Genomic DNA, 15,118 nt, shown 5'->3' with positions numbered 1-15,118 from the left:
AATTAATTTATTTAAGAATTTATTATAAATGTACTGATTTGTAAAAGAATTTATTAAAAAAAAATTTGTCAGTTGCAATAAAAGTTTCTCAAAATAACCTCAAAAAATAAAATGTATAAAAACAATAAATTTTCAAAACTTAAATTTGCCTCTAAATTTTATATTAAACCAGAAAAAAAGTATCTCATTTTACCAATTTCTGCGATATATGAGTCTACGATATTCGAGTATGGGTTGATATTAATCAACCCTTATATAAATTTCACGAGGGGTCAGGTTTGACCCTCGGGTCAGAAATCGATTTAGCACGTAGGACGATTTAGGTGATGGGATCGGAAATAAAGTCAGCGCTCGGCTACAAATCCATGACTCGTTTATTAAGAAATACTGTATTGTTCCGACAATCGCGAAATGATGATGGTACGAATATAATGGCTATGAAACGCTTCGACATAGTCGTCGACGATTAATCGAAGCCGCGCGACGGTCACCGAAGAGTATTTCCGGTTCACGGGATCGATCGTAGATCGCAAATTCGCTCTTGTACTTACCATCTTTTTTTTTTCATTTACATCGTTGCTCTCGTGTACCGATCTAAGAACACCTCACGATCTTTCACTCATCGATTTCGTTCAAACTTCTCACAATCATAAAATACATACTAAACTACAATTTTGCAAACTTACAGCGCGCAACTCTTATTAATAAAGCAGAAATTTAAGTTTGGAGTTCATAATATGCAACTTCATATAAGGTTTATTAAGAAGTATTTTATTAAATTGATACCAGAATAAAATTTTACTTTCTTAACTAAATTAAATTAAAATTGCCTTTTAACACTGATAGAAATTTCAATTTTTTGTTAATATTTCATAAATTTCCTACATTTATTTTCTCAAGCAACAATTAGAAAAATATTTAAAGTATTAAATCCTTTGTGTTTCATTAATATTGAAATAATAAAAAAAAATTTGAAAAATTAGCTTTCATTTAATTTTCATTTCATCACATCACACTATTCTCTACAAATCAAACATAAAATATTTGAAATGTAAATTATTTCCAAGTTTCCTCAGAGTTGCACTCTAAAATTTTACAAAATGACTATTTCGAATGTATTTTACAATTGTACGAAGTTTGAAAAAAATCGGTGATGCCGAAGTCGTGAGGTCCTCTTGTAAGCACGTAGAACGCCGCTGTAAATATTCTCCTCGTATTAAAGACAACGTACACCGAACGTTTAAGAGAAGCAAGTACAACATCAAGGACTTTTTTTTACTTTTGTGTTTTGTTATACCGATCTCCATTTCACTCGACACTGCTTCATTAAACGCTGTTTGAGGTTTCTGGGTGTAAATCGTGTTTAGAAGGACTCACTATCAAAAATTGCATTCGTATTAAAGTTCTTCAAGGTATCAGTGAAGAGGAGAGATTGAGGTTTGAAGTTTAAGGGATGGGAACACTGATCTAGGGGAATTTTTTTTAATTTTAGAGTGCTGAAAATGGTAAAATTTCAGAATTTTGGGATTTTGGAAATTTGGAATTGAAGAATTGAAGAATTGAATAATTGAAAAATTGAAAAATTGAAAAATTGAAGAATTGAAGAATTGTGGAATTGAAGAATTGAAGAATTGAAGAATGGAATAATTGAATAATTGAAGAATTGAAGAATTGAAGAATTGAAGATTTGAAGAATTGAAGAATTGAAGAATTGAAGAATTGAAGAATTGAAGAATTCGAAAATTAGGAAATTAGAAAATTGGGAAACTATGTAATTGGTAAATTAAGAAATTAGAAAATCAGCAAATTAGGAAATTAGAAAAATGGGAAACTAGGAAATTAGGAAACTAGGGAATTAGGAAATTCGAAAATTGGGAAACTAGGGAATTAGGAAACTAGGAAATTGGGAAATTGGGAAATTGGGAAATTGGGAAACTGGGAAATTGGGAAATTAGAATACCAGGAGATTGGGAAATTGGGAAGTTGGGAAATCAGAGAATTAGGAAATTGGAAAATTGGGAAACTAGGCAATTAGGAAATTAGGAAATTAGGAAATTGGGAAATTGGGAAACGGGGAAATTGGGAAATTAGGATACCAGGAGATTGGGAAATTGGGAAGTTGGGAAATCAGAGAATTAGGAAATTGGAAAATTGGGAAACTAGGCAATTAGGAAATTAGGAAATTAGGAAATTAGGAAATTAGCAAACTGGGAAACTTGGAACTTTGGGAATTTGAAAACTAGTGAAAACATTCCCAAAATTTATGAATGCAAAAAATACTAATAAAAATTTCTCAAACTCCGAATTAAGTTTCTACTAACGTTTCACATCAACCCCAAAACCCCAGGCCCCACAAAACCTTGATCCGTCCCTGTCACCCCACATCACCACCCTCCCCTCACCCCGAAGAACTTTTCCAATGTCGACAAACCCTCCGGGTCTAATTACCATCGCTCCCATAATTTACACCCAAAATCTTCAAAACAGCACCGTACGCCAAACCAAACGATGAAAGCCTCAGCTCTCCCTCTCGCTTCGCGATCCCGTCAGCCATCTTGTCAGCAACAGCTCGCCTTCATAAGCATACTCGAAAGTTTGCGAGTCAAGGTAAGAACACATCATCATCGCGTCGCGTGAAACCGCGAACAACACATATATAAAAGAAAATATGTATATTTTGATATTCAGCATGTCACACGATATCGAATCACATTTCACCTCCACGTGACATCAACGTTGCTGCCGTGAGGCTGGAATCGCGACAGAGAGAAGAAGACGCGTGGACAAAGAGACAGACACAGAGACAAAGTTATGGTTGCTGTCCTCCTACGCTCTGCGGATCTTTGAACGGCCGGAAGCTCGCTCGCGAGGCTGTTACAGAAGTGCACGCTCGCGGCGTACTTTACGATCCATAACTGTCCGCCCAGAGAACCTCGGAGTAAGCTTCGAGTCGCGTGCCATCGGTATCCTCGATCGAATTCACTGAGAAGTCACCTGCTTAAGCGTCCGCGTTCGTTTAACCGCGTACAGTTAAGTGACCGCGGTTACTTAAGGCGTGCACTTCTGTACGCGACGCCGCGTTTCGCTCGCAGCTTCGCGTCGACGAGCAAGTCCCAACCTACCGGTTCCTCAGCAACGCCGCGCAGACCAGAAGTAGAAGCACATGGAACGACAATCGGGGAATGGAGGGGCCAGTTGAGGCGAGCGCGTAAGCGTAGGACGAGTAACAATCCTTGTAGGACTCGATGTTCAGGCGAGTCACGGTGCAGTAGTGGTGCAGGACGCACGCTCCGTTCAGAGGACCTCCGCAGCCCCAAATCTGCTCGATCTCGCGGGGCAACGATACCGTATTGGCTGCGTAGTATCTGTAACATTGTGCAAAATTAGGTTATTATATTATTTATTAAATAATTGATGGAAGTTTAAATCGTGCGATGTGTAGGGACGGAGTGCCCTAGTTCATACGTGATGTTTCTACCTTGGCTTCTTTTATTTAGTTATCAAGGGTAGGATTCGTTGTTAGATATATAGATCTATAATTTCCTGTATCATTCTACTGATCCCCGGATTATTAGATCTACAGATCCTAGGATACAATAGCAGATCTTTAGCTTTGTAGATCATATGTAGATATTTGATCATATGTGCTATGTTATATGTGATCCACATATGTGTATACTCAGACTGTGAATATTCAGATTCACATATTCTCAGATTCCTACACTTGCAAATCCCTATAACCTTGTATCTCCACATCCCTATATCCCCACAACTCTGTATCCCCACATCCCTGTGCCCCACATCCCTGCATCACCACATCCCTATATCCCCACATCCATATACCTCCACATCTCTATATCCCCACATCCATATACCTTCACAGCCCTATATCCTCACATCACTATATCCCCACTCCTACATCCCCACATCTCTACATCCCCAGATCCCTATACCCTCACATCCCTTTATCCCCACATCTCTACATCCCCATATCCTTATGTCTCCACATCCATATATCCCCACATCCGTACATCCCCACATCCCTATAACCCTAGAGCCCTATATCCCAATCTCCACAGACATCCCCATATTTCCAAAATTCCTAAGTCCCTACATCCCCAAATTTCTGCACATCTATAGCCCTGCGTGATGACATTAAACCCCAACGAAATGATGACTCAGGCAAATAGACATATTTCTCTTCTAAATTATTATTCTATTACTATATTCTATACTATTTCTTCTTCGTATTTAATTTCAAATAAATTTCAACTTGCAATTCAATTAAATTACCTCGTCGATCAAGTTTATCAATAATCATCAATTTTGTGAAACACACAAATTATTGCAATGTGACATCAGATACCAAAAACGTTCATCCAAAGTTACTAATTCGGAACATATTTACTCTGCCAGATTTTCACGAGTCATATTAATTACTGACCTATTTCAATCATTCCACCAACGTGTTCTCAACGTTCCGCACAAATTTTCAATCAAATACTATGGTTTCACACTGATACTGTATCAAGTTTCGAACGTTGGAAACAAATTACCCGGTGATCACAGTAAACCTCAGACCGCAATCACTACGGTAAACGTCATAACAAATTCGCAAATGCATTAAAACTCGCTTGCAAATGTACCGGACTCGACAGTTCTCTTAATAGACAAAATCAATGAAAATAGAAAGAGTAAGGTCAATGATTCTGTAATTAAGAGATTTTTAAATACTAAGTTTCTCAAAGTTTTACTAATCCCAAATTTTTCAATTCCAAAATTTTCCAATTCCAAAGTTTTCCAATTCCAAAGTTTTCCTAATCCCAAATTTTCCAATTCCAAAATTTTTCAAATCCCAAATTTTCCAATTCCAAAATTTTCCAAATCCCAAATGTTCAAATCCCAAATTTTCCAATTCCAAAATTTTCCAAATCCTAAATTTTCAAATCTCAAATTTTCCAATCCCAAAATTTCCCAAATCCCACATTTTCCAATATCAACGCTTTCCTAATCCCACATTTTCCAATTCCAAAATTTTCCAAATCCCAAATTTTCCAAATCCCAAATTTTCAAATTCCAAATTTTCCAATTCCAAAATTTTGCAAATCCCAAATTTTCCAGTTCCAAAATTCTCGAAATCCCAAATTTTCCAGTTCCAAAATTCTCGAAATCCCAAATTTGACAAATGCCAAATTTTCTAAATCCCAAATTTCACTAAAATAACTAAGAAACCTATTACTAAGATGAATTAATAAAATATGAATTAACGAGCCAAAAAGTTAAATTGTCGGTCACGAAGCATCAGAAAGAGCACGGAAAGGACAGTTAGAAAAGTCGAAGCATATATCAATCTAACGTTTCATTTTCCAAGACAAAGCGTTCGAAGTCAATACCGCAAAGGGAGATGATCGATGAGGCCAGTTTGCGATACGATCACGGTCACGTTCCCCCATAGATTGGAAAAATTTGTCGGGTCCCCGTAATCCATTTACCCACCTGATGAAAGCGTAATCATTGGATTGCGTGAATCGGTCGGCCAAGTCGTGAAGAGTGATCGCCGTTATTTCCTGAAGATCGTAGTACTCGAGCATAGAGTATTCGACCAACCAGTTCGCCTCCCCTTTTGAATTCGCTTCCGGCAGATTAAGATAGTACTGCGTATAATCCAACACCTGAATGCGACAGAACAGTAGAGAAATCCTGTGTGTACATGGATATGTATGTGTACGTAGAGCTCTTTCAATCGTGAACGTCACGTCGCATAAATAAACCAACCCGCAGAAGGATGGAGATTATGGACAGCCAGTGATGGGGATGGCAATTCGCTTTCAATCGATTCAAATATGCAAACTATTGCGTTTCGGTATTCTAGTATCAGTTTATTAATGGAAATATCGCGTGTGGTGGAGTGGAATTGGGGGGCGAGATTTGGGGAGAGGATGGGGGGGTTTGGGGGTATTGGGGTGGGAGGAGAAGAAGAGGTTTGAGGGTGAATAGTTGAAATTTGGGGAATTTTTTAATTTTGGAAGTTAGGGGTGAAGGAATGTGGGAATTTGGGAGTATAAGAAGTTGGTGATGTAGAATAAATGGTAATTTGGGAATATAAGATGCTGGGAATTTAGGAACTTGGGTATATAGAAATTTGCGACTTTGGAATTTAAGGAATTCAGAAATTTGTAAATTTAGAAAATTAGGAAATTAGAAAATCAAGGAATTAGCATATCAAGAAATTAGGAAATCAGGGAATTAGGAAAGCAAGGAATTAGGAAATTAGGAAATCAGCGAATAAGCAAATCAAGGAATTAGGAAAGCAAGGAATTAGGAAAGCAAGGAATTAGGAAATCAGGGAATTAAGAAATCAGTGAATTAGCAAATCAAGGAATCAGGGAATTAAGAAATCTGTGAATTAGGAAATCAAGGAATTAAGAAATCTGGAAATTAGGAAACCAGGGAATTAGGAAATCAGGGAATTCGCAAATCAAGAAATTAGGAAATCAGGGAATTAAGAAATCTGGGAATTAGGAAATCAGGGAATTAGCAAATCAAGGAATTAGGAAATCAGGGAATTAAGAAATCTGGGAATTAGGAAATCATGAAATTAGCAAATCAAGGAATTAGGAAATCAGGGAATTAGGAAATCAGTGAATTAGCAAATCAAGGAATTAGGAAATCAGGGAATTAAGAAATCTGGGAATTAGGAAATCATGAAATTCGCAAATCAAGAAATTAGGAAATCAGGGAATTAGGGAATCAGGTAATTAGTAAATCAACGAATTAGCAAATCAGGGAATTCGTAAATCAAGGAATTAGGAAATCAGGAAATTAGGAAATCAAGGAATTAGGAAATCACAGAAGTAGTAAACCAAGGAATTAGAAAATCAGGGAATTAGGAAATCAGGGAGTTAGGAAATTAGGAAATCAGGAAATTAGCTTATTGGGAATATTGGAATTTTTGCATTCTTCCCCAAATGACATCCCTAATTCCAATTTTTAAATTTGAAAAATTACTAAATTCCTAAATGACTAAATTCAAAAATCACCAAATCGAAAAGTTCCAAATAAGCAAATACTTTAATTTCGAACCTAACCAGACCAAGCTTCCGAAACGTTCAGCAACTTGTTACTTAGAATCATTATGCAAGTAACTGAGAACTACTTGAATTTGAATTACTTGCATAACTTGTAACCGAGTATACCAAAGACCCATCACTATGGACGCCGCGTGTAGCTGCTTTTCAACATACCTGACCGGTATTAGTTTCAAACTTGTACAGTCTCAAACCTGGATTGTTGGGTCCTCCAGGAGTGCGCGGCGATATACTAGGTGCCATCATTATCCAAGATACTGGAGAACCTGTTAACACAAATATCATTTCATTATTACATTTTTGAAAAAAGTTCATTTTAGAGTACTCTTACAAACTTCATAGATTTGTTTTGGAATGTGTAAATGTATTAAGGAATCTCTTTTTTTAACTGCATATAGTATGAATACATTACGAGACACCTGATTGGATCACAATTTACCTATTACTGTTATGGATCACTTCATGGTTTTACTTTGACTGCCATAAAGGTCGAAGCAACTTCATCAACATTCGCTTGTACGAGTCAAGGATACATTTAACGCATCGTGTGCTCATATGTGTGTTTTCTAGCGTACTAGTGCTAGTATCTAGTGTGTTCTACCAATTTTATCATTTTAATTCATTTATAGAGTGGTCACTGGAATTGTGTGTTATGATACTTTTGCAAGTATTTCAGTGAATTTTATAATGTACTTAACCATGTGTTGTCACATTCTGAAAAGTGTTTTAGCAAATTTTATATTGTGATTACCAATGCATGCTATGTATTTTTGCAAATTATTTAATGTAATTTACTGTGACCTATGTGTTAACCTGTGACCTACTGTGACATATTTTAACAAGTACTTCACTGTGACTTACGATGTGTTTATCTCTCTGTTCTGACATATTCTCCTAAATGTTCCAGCGTATTTTACGTAATTACTGCACACTTTTGCAAGCGCTTTACCTCTGTACTTTAATACACTTCCTCAAATATTTCACCTTCCTGCACCGTGTACGTGTTTGCAAATTCGTTATCGGATTCTCTATGTCCACACAGTCCCGCATGCATATCTTTGTACAACGTGTATTTGCAAAGTCATAAAAACTTGTTTACTGCATGTTTGCACGAATAACGTTGCTCGAAATACGAATCGATACAGTTTATTAATGTTTGTGATGCTTTCATGTTTTCAGAAGGTCACCTTACTATGATTCTGGACCTAGCGTCATGTTGAACCAATCGTCATCTCGAAGGAAAATAATTTTGTGCAATTTCGATGGCAGCAAAATGCTGAGTCACATAATTTACCTCTGGATACAATTTATGTAATTTATGTAAAAGGTCATTCAACGCCAAATCGATCAATTTTGTACGTAACCATCTACGATTTTGCTCTAATTAAAATATGTTGTAGTTCATGTGAAATTAGGGGGAGTTTAAGTCATCATTTTGCTGGTTTCGAATTTATTAAAAAAAAACAAGTTTGAAATTTTTGCCCATTTTTGCGAAAATAGGTTTCACTCACGAATTTTTTTCTCGGAAACTACTCAACCGATTTAGCTAAATTCTTTTTTGTTTTATTCTTGAAGGATTGGGCTATTTTAAAATATTTTTTTTAATTCTGTCAATTCGTTATGAAATGTCGGGGTACCACCATTTTAGGTAGGCGAGTTGCGCGCGCAGCTTGCTTTGGGTTGCGCGCGCAGCTGGACCCAAAGCAAGCTGCGCGCGCAACTCGCCTACCTAAAATGGCGGTATGTGTTTGTGATGTCCAAAAATGATCGATTTGGCGTGGAATGACCCAATTATAGTTCACATTAATATTATAAATTTTATTGCAAATATTGTTCAATTTGTTGGAGAAAATTTAAACGATAATACAGGGTGTCTCATAATTAGTGTTACTCCCTGAAAGGGGTGGTAGATGTCATTCTGAACAAGATTGATTCGTATATGAAAAAACATGTTACATACTGAATTCCAATGTTATACTAAAGGTACCATTATAAAAATCTATACATGTACAGGGTGTTTCATATTTTGCACCGCAAAAAGATGTCAGAATATTCAGTTATTAAATGTAAGAAAAGAGTGTAAGAGTTTTATTATTTCCGTTCCTGTAAATTATGCAATTTGAGTAATTTTATTATATATCGATAAATTAAATAATGTGTCATTTAAGTGGATCCCCTCGAGCGCCATTTTCCCCATGAAAGATCAACACAGTTCCATCGAAAGACTCGTAATAAAATATTCTCTGAAGCTACGATGCGTTATTTACGTGAACGTTATTAATTTTAGAACACGTAGACAAATTAATCGTTCCATTTCTCTTTCCAGCCATATTTCATTGACGTCCACGTTGCCGACATAATGTCGAAGTGGCACGGATACTCGTGTAATTATCTGCTCGGAAGTTAATGCGTTTTATAGATTTTAACGTCAACCTGTACTCGCGACATAGTTTAATGAAAGAATCGAAGCAGATGCTTTTATCCAGCTTATTTTTTCTTTTTTTAAATGAAAAGTGGAACACGTTGCAAGTTACAACGTCAAACTACTTCCACAAAAAAAATCTAGTAAACGATGCTTCTGTTAATAATTAACGCTACGTATTTGTAATTAACAAACCACCGATATTTACGTGCTTGTGCATTCAAAATGGACGCATTAACATGGAAAGTATTTGATTAAAATTTACATTTAATTGAATAAAGATGAACATCGATGCCATTAATATTTAAATCGATGATTACAGGCTTGTATGAACTCTGAAAATATTGTCACATTTTTATACTGTGCAAATAAATATTTAATGGCTTTATTTGCAATTTGGTATAAATATTTAATACTGTGTTTCGTTTTGCAATAAAATAATTTTTGTTAGAATGCTTTTAAATTTATGACATTTCATATTTTTATATAACTGCAATTGTATGCAATATTTTATTTATTTAAAAACTCTATACATTCTTCAATAACCTGTTAAATTATTTAAGTTTAAGATTTTTATAAATCCCTCAATAAAATTGTTAAGTTTAAAATTTTTCCTTCATACTTTTACTAGCAATTTTTACAAAACACATTCAAAACTTTTAGTCAAATAAATTAAATCCGAGAACGAAAAATATAACAATTTCACGTTAAATTGCAGCAAACACTTGACAAAGAATTTCACCATGCAAAATAATAAACTTGCCAGCAGTAATTTACTTAGCTCGGAATGTTCTTTCTTGTTCAAACTACATACAGTTACAGTCGTGTGTTTCTTGTGCGCCACAGAAGAGTTTCGCTCGATGTAGACGTGCAAAGAGTGGAGGTTTAAACGGTAGTGCATCGATCCAAAGAGCTTTCTACTCGATTTACCGTATTCAGCAGTTGTAAAGAAGAACAAAGACGTACCAGTATCGCTGTAGACCACACGAAAAGTGTCCGAGTGCCAATGGCCGAAGAATTGACCCCGAATTATGTCTGAATAGAGACGGATCAGTCGAAGATACTTGGTGTTGTGTCTCTCGCTGAACGCTGCGGCGCCATTTTCTCGATCGTCGACTCCGGGTGGTGTATGACCCACGATGTACACCTTTAACAATTAAAAAGGATTATAAATTTAACTGGGCAATTTTTTAAGAGTTTTTTTAAAGAATTGTTTGAAGAGATATATTATATTCGATTAATGAAAATTTGGAGTGTATGATTTTATGCAGTACAATTTTACTATGAAGATTTAGAAATTTAGACAGCTATCAATATCTGAATGTTTAAATTTAGAGAGAAGCAGTATAAGAGCCAGGAAATATATGAAAGACTATGAAACTAGAATATGCACCTAGAAATCTATTATTGAAGAATTCAGAAATATGGAAATATTTAAAGGTGTAGTAGTTTGTGAATATACTAATATATACGTTCAGAAATTTATCGGTCTAAAAATCAATGAATTCTCAAATCTACAAATTCACATATTCACATATCCATATATTCACATACTCACATATCCATATATTCACATACTCACATATCTATATATTCACATACTCACATATCCACATATTCACATATTCACGTATCCACATATCCACATATCCATATATCCACATATCCACAAATCCACAAATCCACAAATCTACATATCCACGTATCCCGACATATCCACATACCCACATACATATTCACATATCTACAAATCTACATATTGATATATCCACATGTCTACAAATCTACATATCCACATGTCCACATGTCCACATATTCACACATGTCCATACATGTTCACATATCCATACATGTCCACATATCCATACATGTCTACATAGTCACACACATCTACATATCCACATATTCGCAAATCTAGGCCCATCAATCTACCACAAACTTAATAACCCAAAATCTAATCTGCACATCTAAAAATTTGAAAAATGCGGCCACCTATCCTCCATGAAATAAATATAACAACCTTCAAATTGCAGTCATAATTACAAAATCCTGCTACCATAAACTTATACGATTTCAGGAGTCAATCTACCTTCAACCTGTTGATATTAATAATCCCATATAATTCACCCTCCTATCACGAACTCGATTCACATTCTAAGTCTCTATATCCCCTGGAACTGTTCGAATCAGCCCTCGGTAATACAGAAATCTCAAGAAAAGCAAATATCAAGCTGACGATCTGTAAACGCGAGAAATTCATGAGAACCTCGTGGAACCTGTTGAATTTTATGACGGTAAAATCGTATGTAAATCAATGGCTCGAGAGATCTATTCTTTTCTACATTAAACCCTTGAAAGAGCTTTGGTCTATTCTTCAATCTGCTGATATAATCTCGACGGTGATTTAATGTACAATTGATTTGCAGTTACACGTTTCTAAAACACTCGTACTGGGGTTACTTTTACCCTAGATTCTTATCTACTTCGTTTTTATAGCTCTCGCGATATTACATAGTAGCTTTCTTTTTATGATACGTAGAATTTTTTTGTAACAATGGCTACTTTATTTTTACAAATTATGACAGAGGTATTTTGGGTACGAACTTTTGGTGATATTGTATAAAATATTTTTATTTGTATCGATTAAAAAGTTTACAATTATTTCTATTTTTATTTCAAAGATGAAGCACTCAATAATTTTTATATGGCACGTTGGATCACATATATCACTTTTCATATGTGACACCTTACAAATTTGGTTTGACCACATACATCACTCTTCACATGTGAGAAACCTTGCAAAGTTAGTTAAATTAATTATTTGTAAGAAAATTGAGTGAACACAATTTTAATCACACACATCACTTTTCACATATGAGAAACCTTGCAAAGTTAGTTAAATTAATTCTTTGTAAGAAAATTGAGTGAACAAAATTTTGACCACATACATCACTTTTCACATATGAGAAACCTTGCAAATCTAGTTTGACCACATGCATCATTTTTCACATATGAGAAACCTTGCAAAGTTAGTTAAATTAATTCTTTGTAAGAAAATTGAGTGAACAAAATTTTGACCACGTACATCACTTTTCACATATGAGAAACCTTGCAAATCTAGTTTGACCACATGCATCATTTTTCACATATGTGAAACCTTTCAGATTTAGTTAAATTAAGTATTTGTAAGAAAATTGAGTGAACAAAATTTTGACCACATACATCACTTTTCACATATGAGAAACCTTGCAAATCTAGTTTGACCACATGCATCATTTTTCACATATGAGAAACCTTGCAAAGTTAGTTAAATTAATTCTTTGTAAGAAAATTGAGTGAACACAACTTTGATCACATACATCATTTTTCACATATGAGAAACCTTGCAAACTTAGTTAAATTACTTGAAAATTGAATGAAAAAAATTGTTAAAGAGTCCCACCTCTCCCCACATGTCCCACACATGCACTCACATCTGCTGTCACATCTAATTCAATTTTTGAATAAACTTCATTTTGCAATTTGTCCAACTACAATTTGCATAGTCAAGTTCCCTTAGCATATACTCGTAATGTAACATTTTAACTTTTCTCAGTTTTCACATTGTACAAATAATTATATCTGTGCATGAGACAACTATCCAGAAAATTGTACATTAGTGTTAATTTTCAATGTAAAAATAAATACGTAAAAAGTGTAATTCTGATAATTCTTCAAATAAAATAGTCATCGTTTAAGTATCGAAAGCGTATATAACACAAGCTGAATGACGTGGTAGGTTCATGAATTTTAACCCCAGGAAGTTGTCGCGTGACTGCGTCTCCACTAAATAGAGAAGTGGAGCGAGCATCGTGCGTGAAACGCGAGCAGTATCATGCAGTAACGAGGAACTCGCTCGTTAGCATCGGCAAATGGAATATCGTAAGTGTTATCCGGGATCGACACAGGATACGGATCCTGCAGGCGTAAGGAGGCGCGATACGACTAATCGAGCACGTTCACGAAATTAGACGCAGTCTGATCTTGCTTCGCGCTTCCTATCCGTGACGGGCTTCGGGCTTATAAACAGCCTGCTTATGCTACACTCGATACTAACAAGCGCTTCACAATTCGCGAATAAGATGGAATAGTTGGTGATTAATTTTATTTATTTGGGGAGGTGGTTTCTTTGTGCTGGGAGGAGGAGGGAGAGGATAGGGGTGGAATTTATTGACAAGTTCTTTAGGAAGGAAATATTTGTTATTTGATTCGTTTTTGAAGGACTTCTCTAAGTTTCTAAATTTCAAATTTTCAAATTCTAAATTTCCAAATTTCAAATTTTACAAAACCCAAATTTTGCAAATTCCAAATTTTACAAATTCCAAATTCGCCAAATTCCAAATTCCTCAAATTCCAAATTGCCCAAATTCCAAATTCCCCAAATTCCAAATTTCCCAAATTCCAAATTCCCCAAATTCCAAATTTCCTAAATTCCAAATTCCCCAAATTCCAAATTTTCCAAATTCCAAATTCCCCAAATTCCAAATTTTCCAAATTCTAAATTTTCCAATTTCCAAATTTCGCAAATTCCGAATTTCCCAAATTCCAAATTCCCCAAATTCCAAATTTCCCAAATTTCCCAAATTCCAAATTCCCCAAATTCCAAATTTCCCAAATTCCAAATTTCCCAAATTCCAAATTCCCCAAATTCCAAATTCCCCAAATTCCAAATTCCCCAAATTCCAAATTCCCCAAATTCCAAATTTCCCAAATTCCAAATTTCCCAAATTCCAAATTTCCCAAATTCCAAATTTCCCAAATTCCAAATTTCCCAAATTCCAAATTTCCCAAATTCCAAATTTCCCAAATTTCAAATTCTCCAAATTCCAAATTTCCCAAATTCTAAATTCCCCAAATTCCAAATTTCTCAAATTCCAAATTCCCCAAAATTCCAAATTCCCCAAATTTCAAATTTCCAAAATTCCAAATTCCCCAAATTCCAAATTCCCCAAATTCCAAATTCCCCAAATTCCAAATTCCCCAAATTCCAAATTTCCCAAATTCCCCAAATTTCAAATTCCCCAAATTCCAAATTTCCCAAATTCCAAATTTCCCAAATTCCAAATTCCCCAAATTCCAAATTTCCCATATTCCCCAAATTTTCCATATTCCCCAAATTCCAAATTCCCCAAATTCCAAATTTCCCAAATTCCAAATTCCCCAAATTCCAAATTCCCCAAATTCCAAATTTCCCAAATTCCAAATTTCTAGTTCAAAAATTTTCCAGATCCCAAATTTTCCAAATCCCAATCTTGCAATTCCAAAATTCTTAAATCCCCAGATTCTCACCTTCCAAAATTTCCAAACCCCACCTTCCAAATCTCAAAACCACCATCCCCCAAAAGTCTCTCAGACATCCTTCATTCTCTAACAAACCGAACCCCTGAACCATGAACTCCTCAACATCGCATTCGAACGAGGTGTAAAACACGAAACGTTCCTTAGAAACCTAGAGGGTAGCATTCATCCCGCAACCGAGCAAAGCCCGAGTAGATACAGAGGCCTCGCAGAAAATAGCGCGTCTACTATAAAAAGGCGAACTAGAGAAAAGAAAGTGAGTGAAAGAAGG

The 15,118-nt window shown here is 35.3% G+C and overlaps 1 protein-coding gene across 2 annotated transcripts in view; it reads right to left on the bottom strand.

Moving 5' to 3' along the window:
* Window positions 1-356: 356 nt before the first annotated feature.
* The window catches only part of LOC100880687 (cyclic GMP-AMP phosphodiesterase SMPDL3A), a 188,355-nt gene continuing 173,593 nt past the window's right edge, over window positions 357-15,118 (bottom strand). For both annotated transcript variants that reach the window (XM_076539329.1, XM_076539328.1), the window contains exons 7-10: window positions 10,477-10,657; window positions 7,245-7,354; window positions 5,497-5,672; window positions 357-3,365 (exon numbers count right to left, since the gene is read on the bottom strand). In XM_076539329.1, the coding sequence (XP_076395444.1) occupies window positions 3,119-3,365; window positions 5,497-5,672; window positions 7,245-7,354; window positions 10,477-10,657 (714 nt within the window). In that variant the 3' untranslated portion in view covers window positions 357-3,118. The remainder of the gene's footprint in view (window positions 3,366-5,496; window positions 5,673-7,244; window positions 7,355-10,476; window positions 10,658-15,118) is intronic.

The sequence above is a fragment of the Megachile rotundata genome, chromosome 13 (genome assembly GCF_050947335.1).
Source record: "Megachile rotundata isolate GNS110a chromosome 13, iyMegRotu1, whole genome shotgun sequence".
Lineage (NCBI taxonomy): Eukaryota > Metazoa > Arthropoda > Insecta > Hymenoptera > Megachilidae > Megachile > Megachile rotundata.
This window is presented reverse-complemented; position numbering and strand designations above follow the sequence as displayed.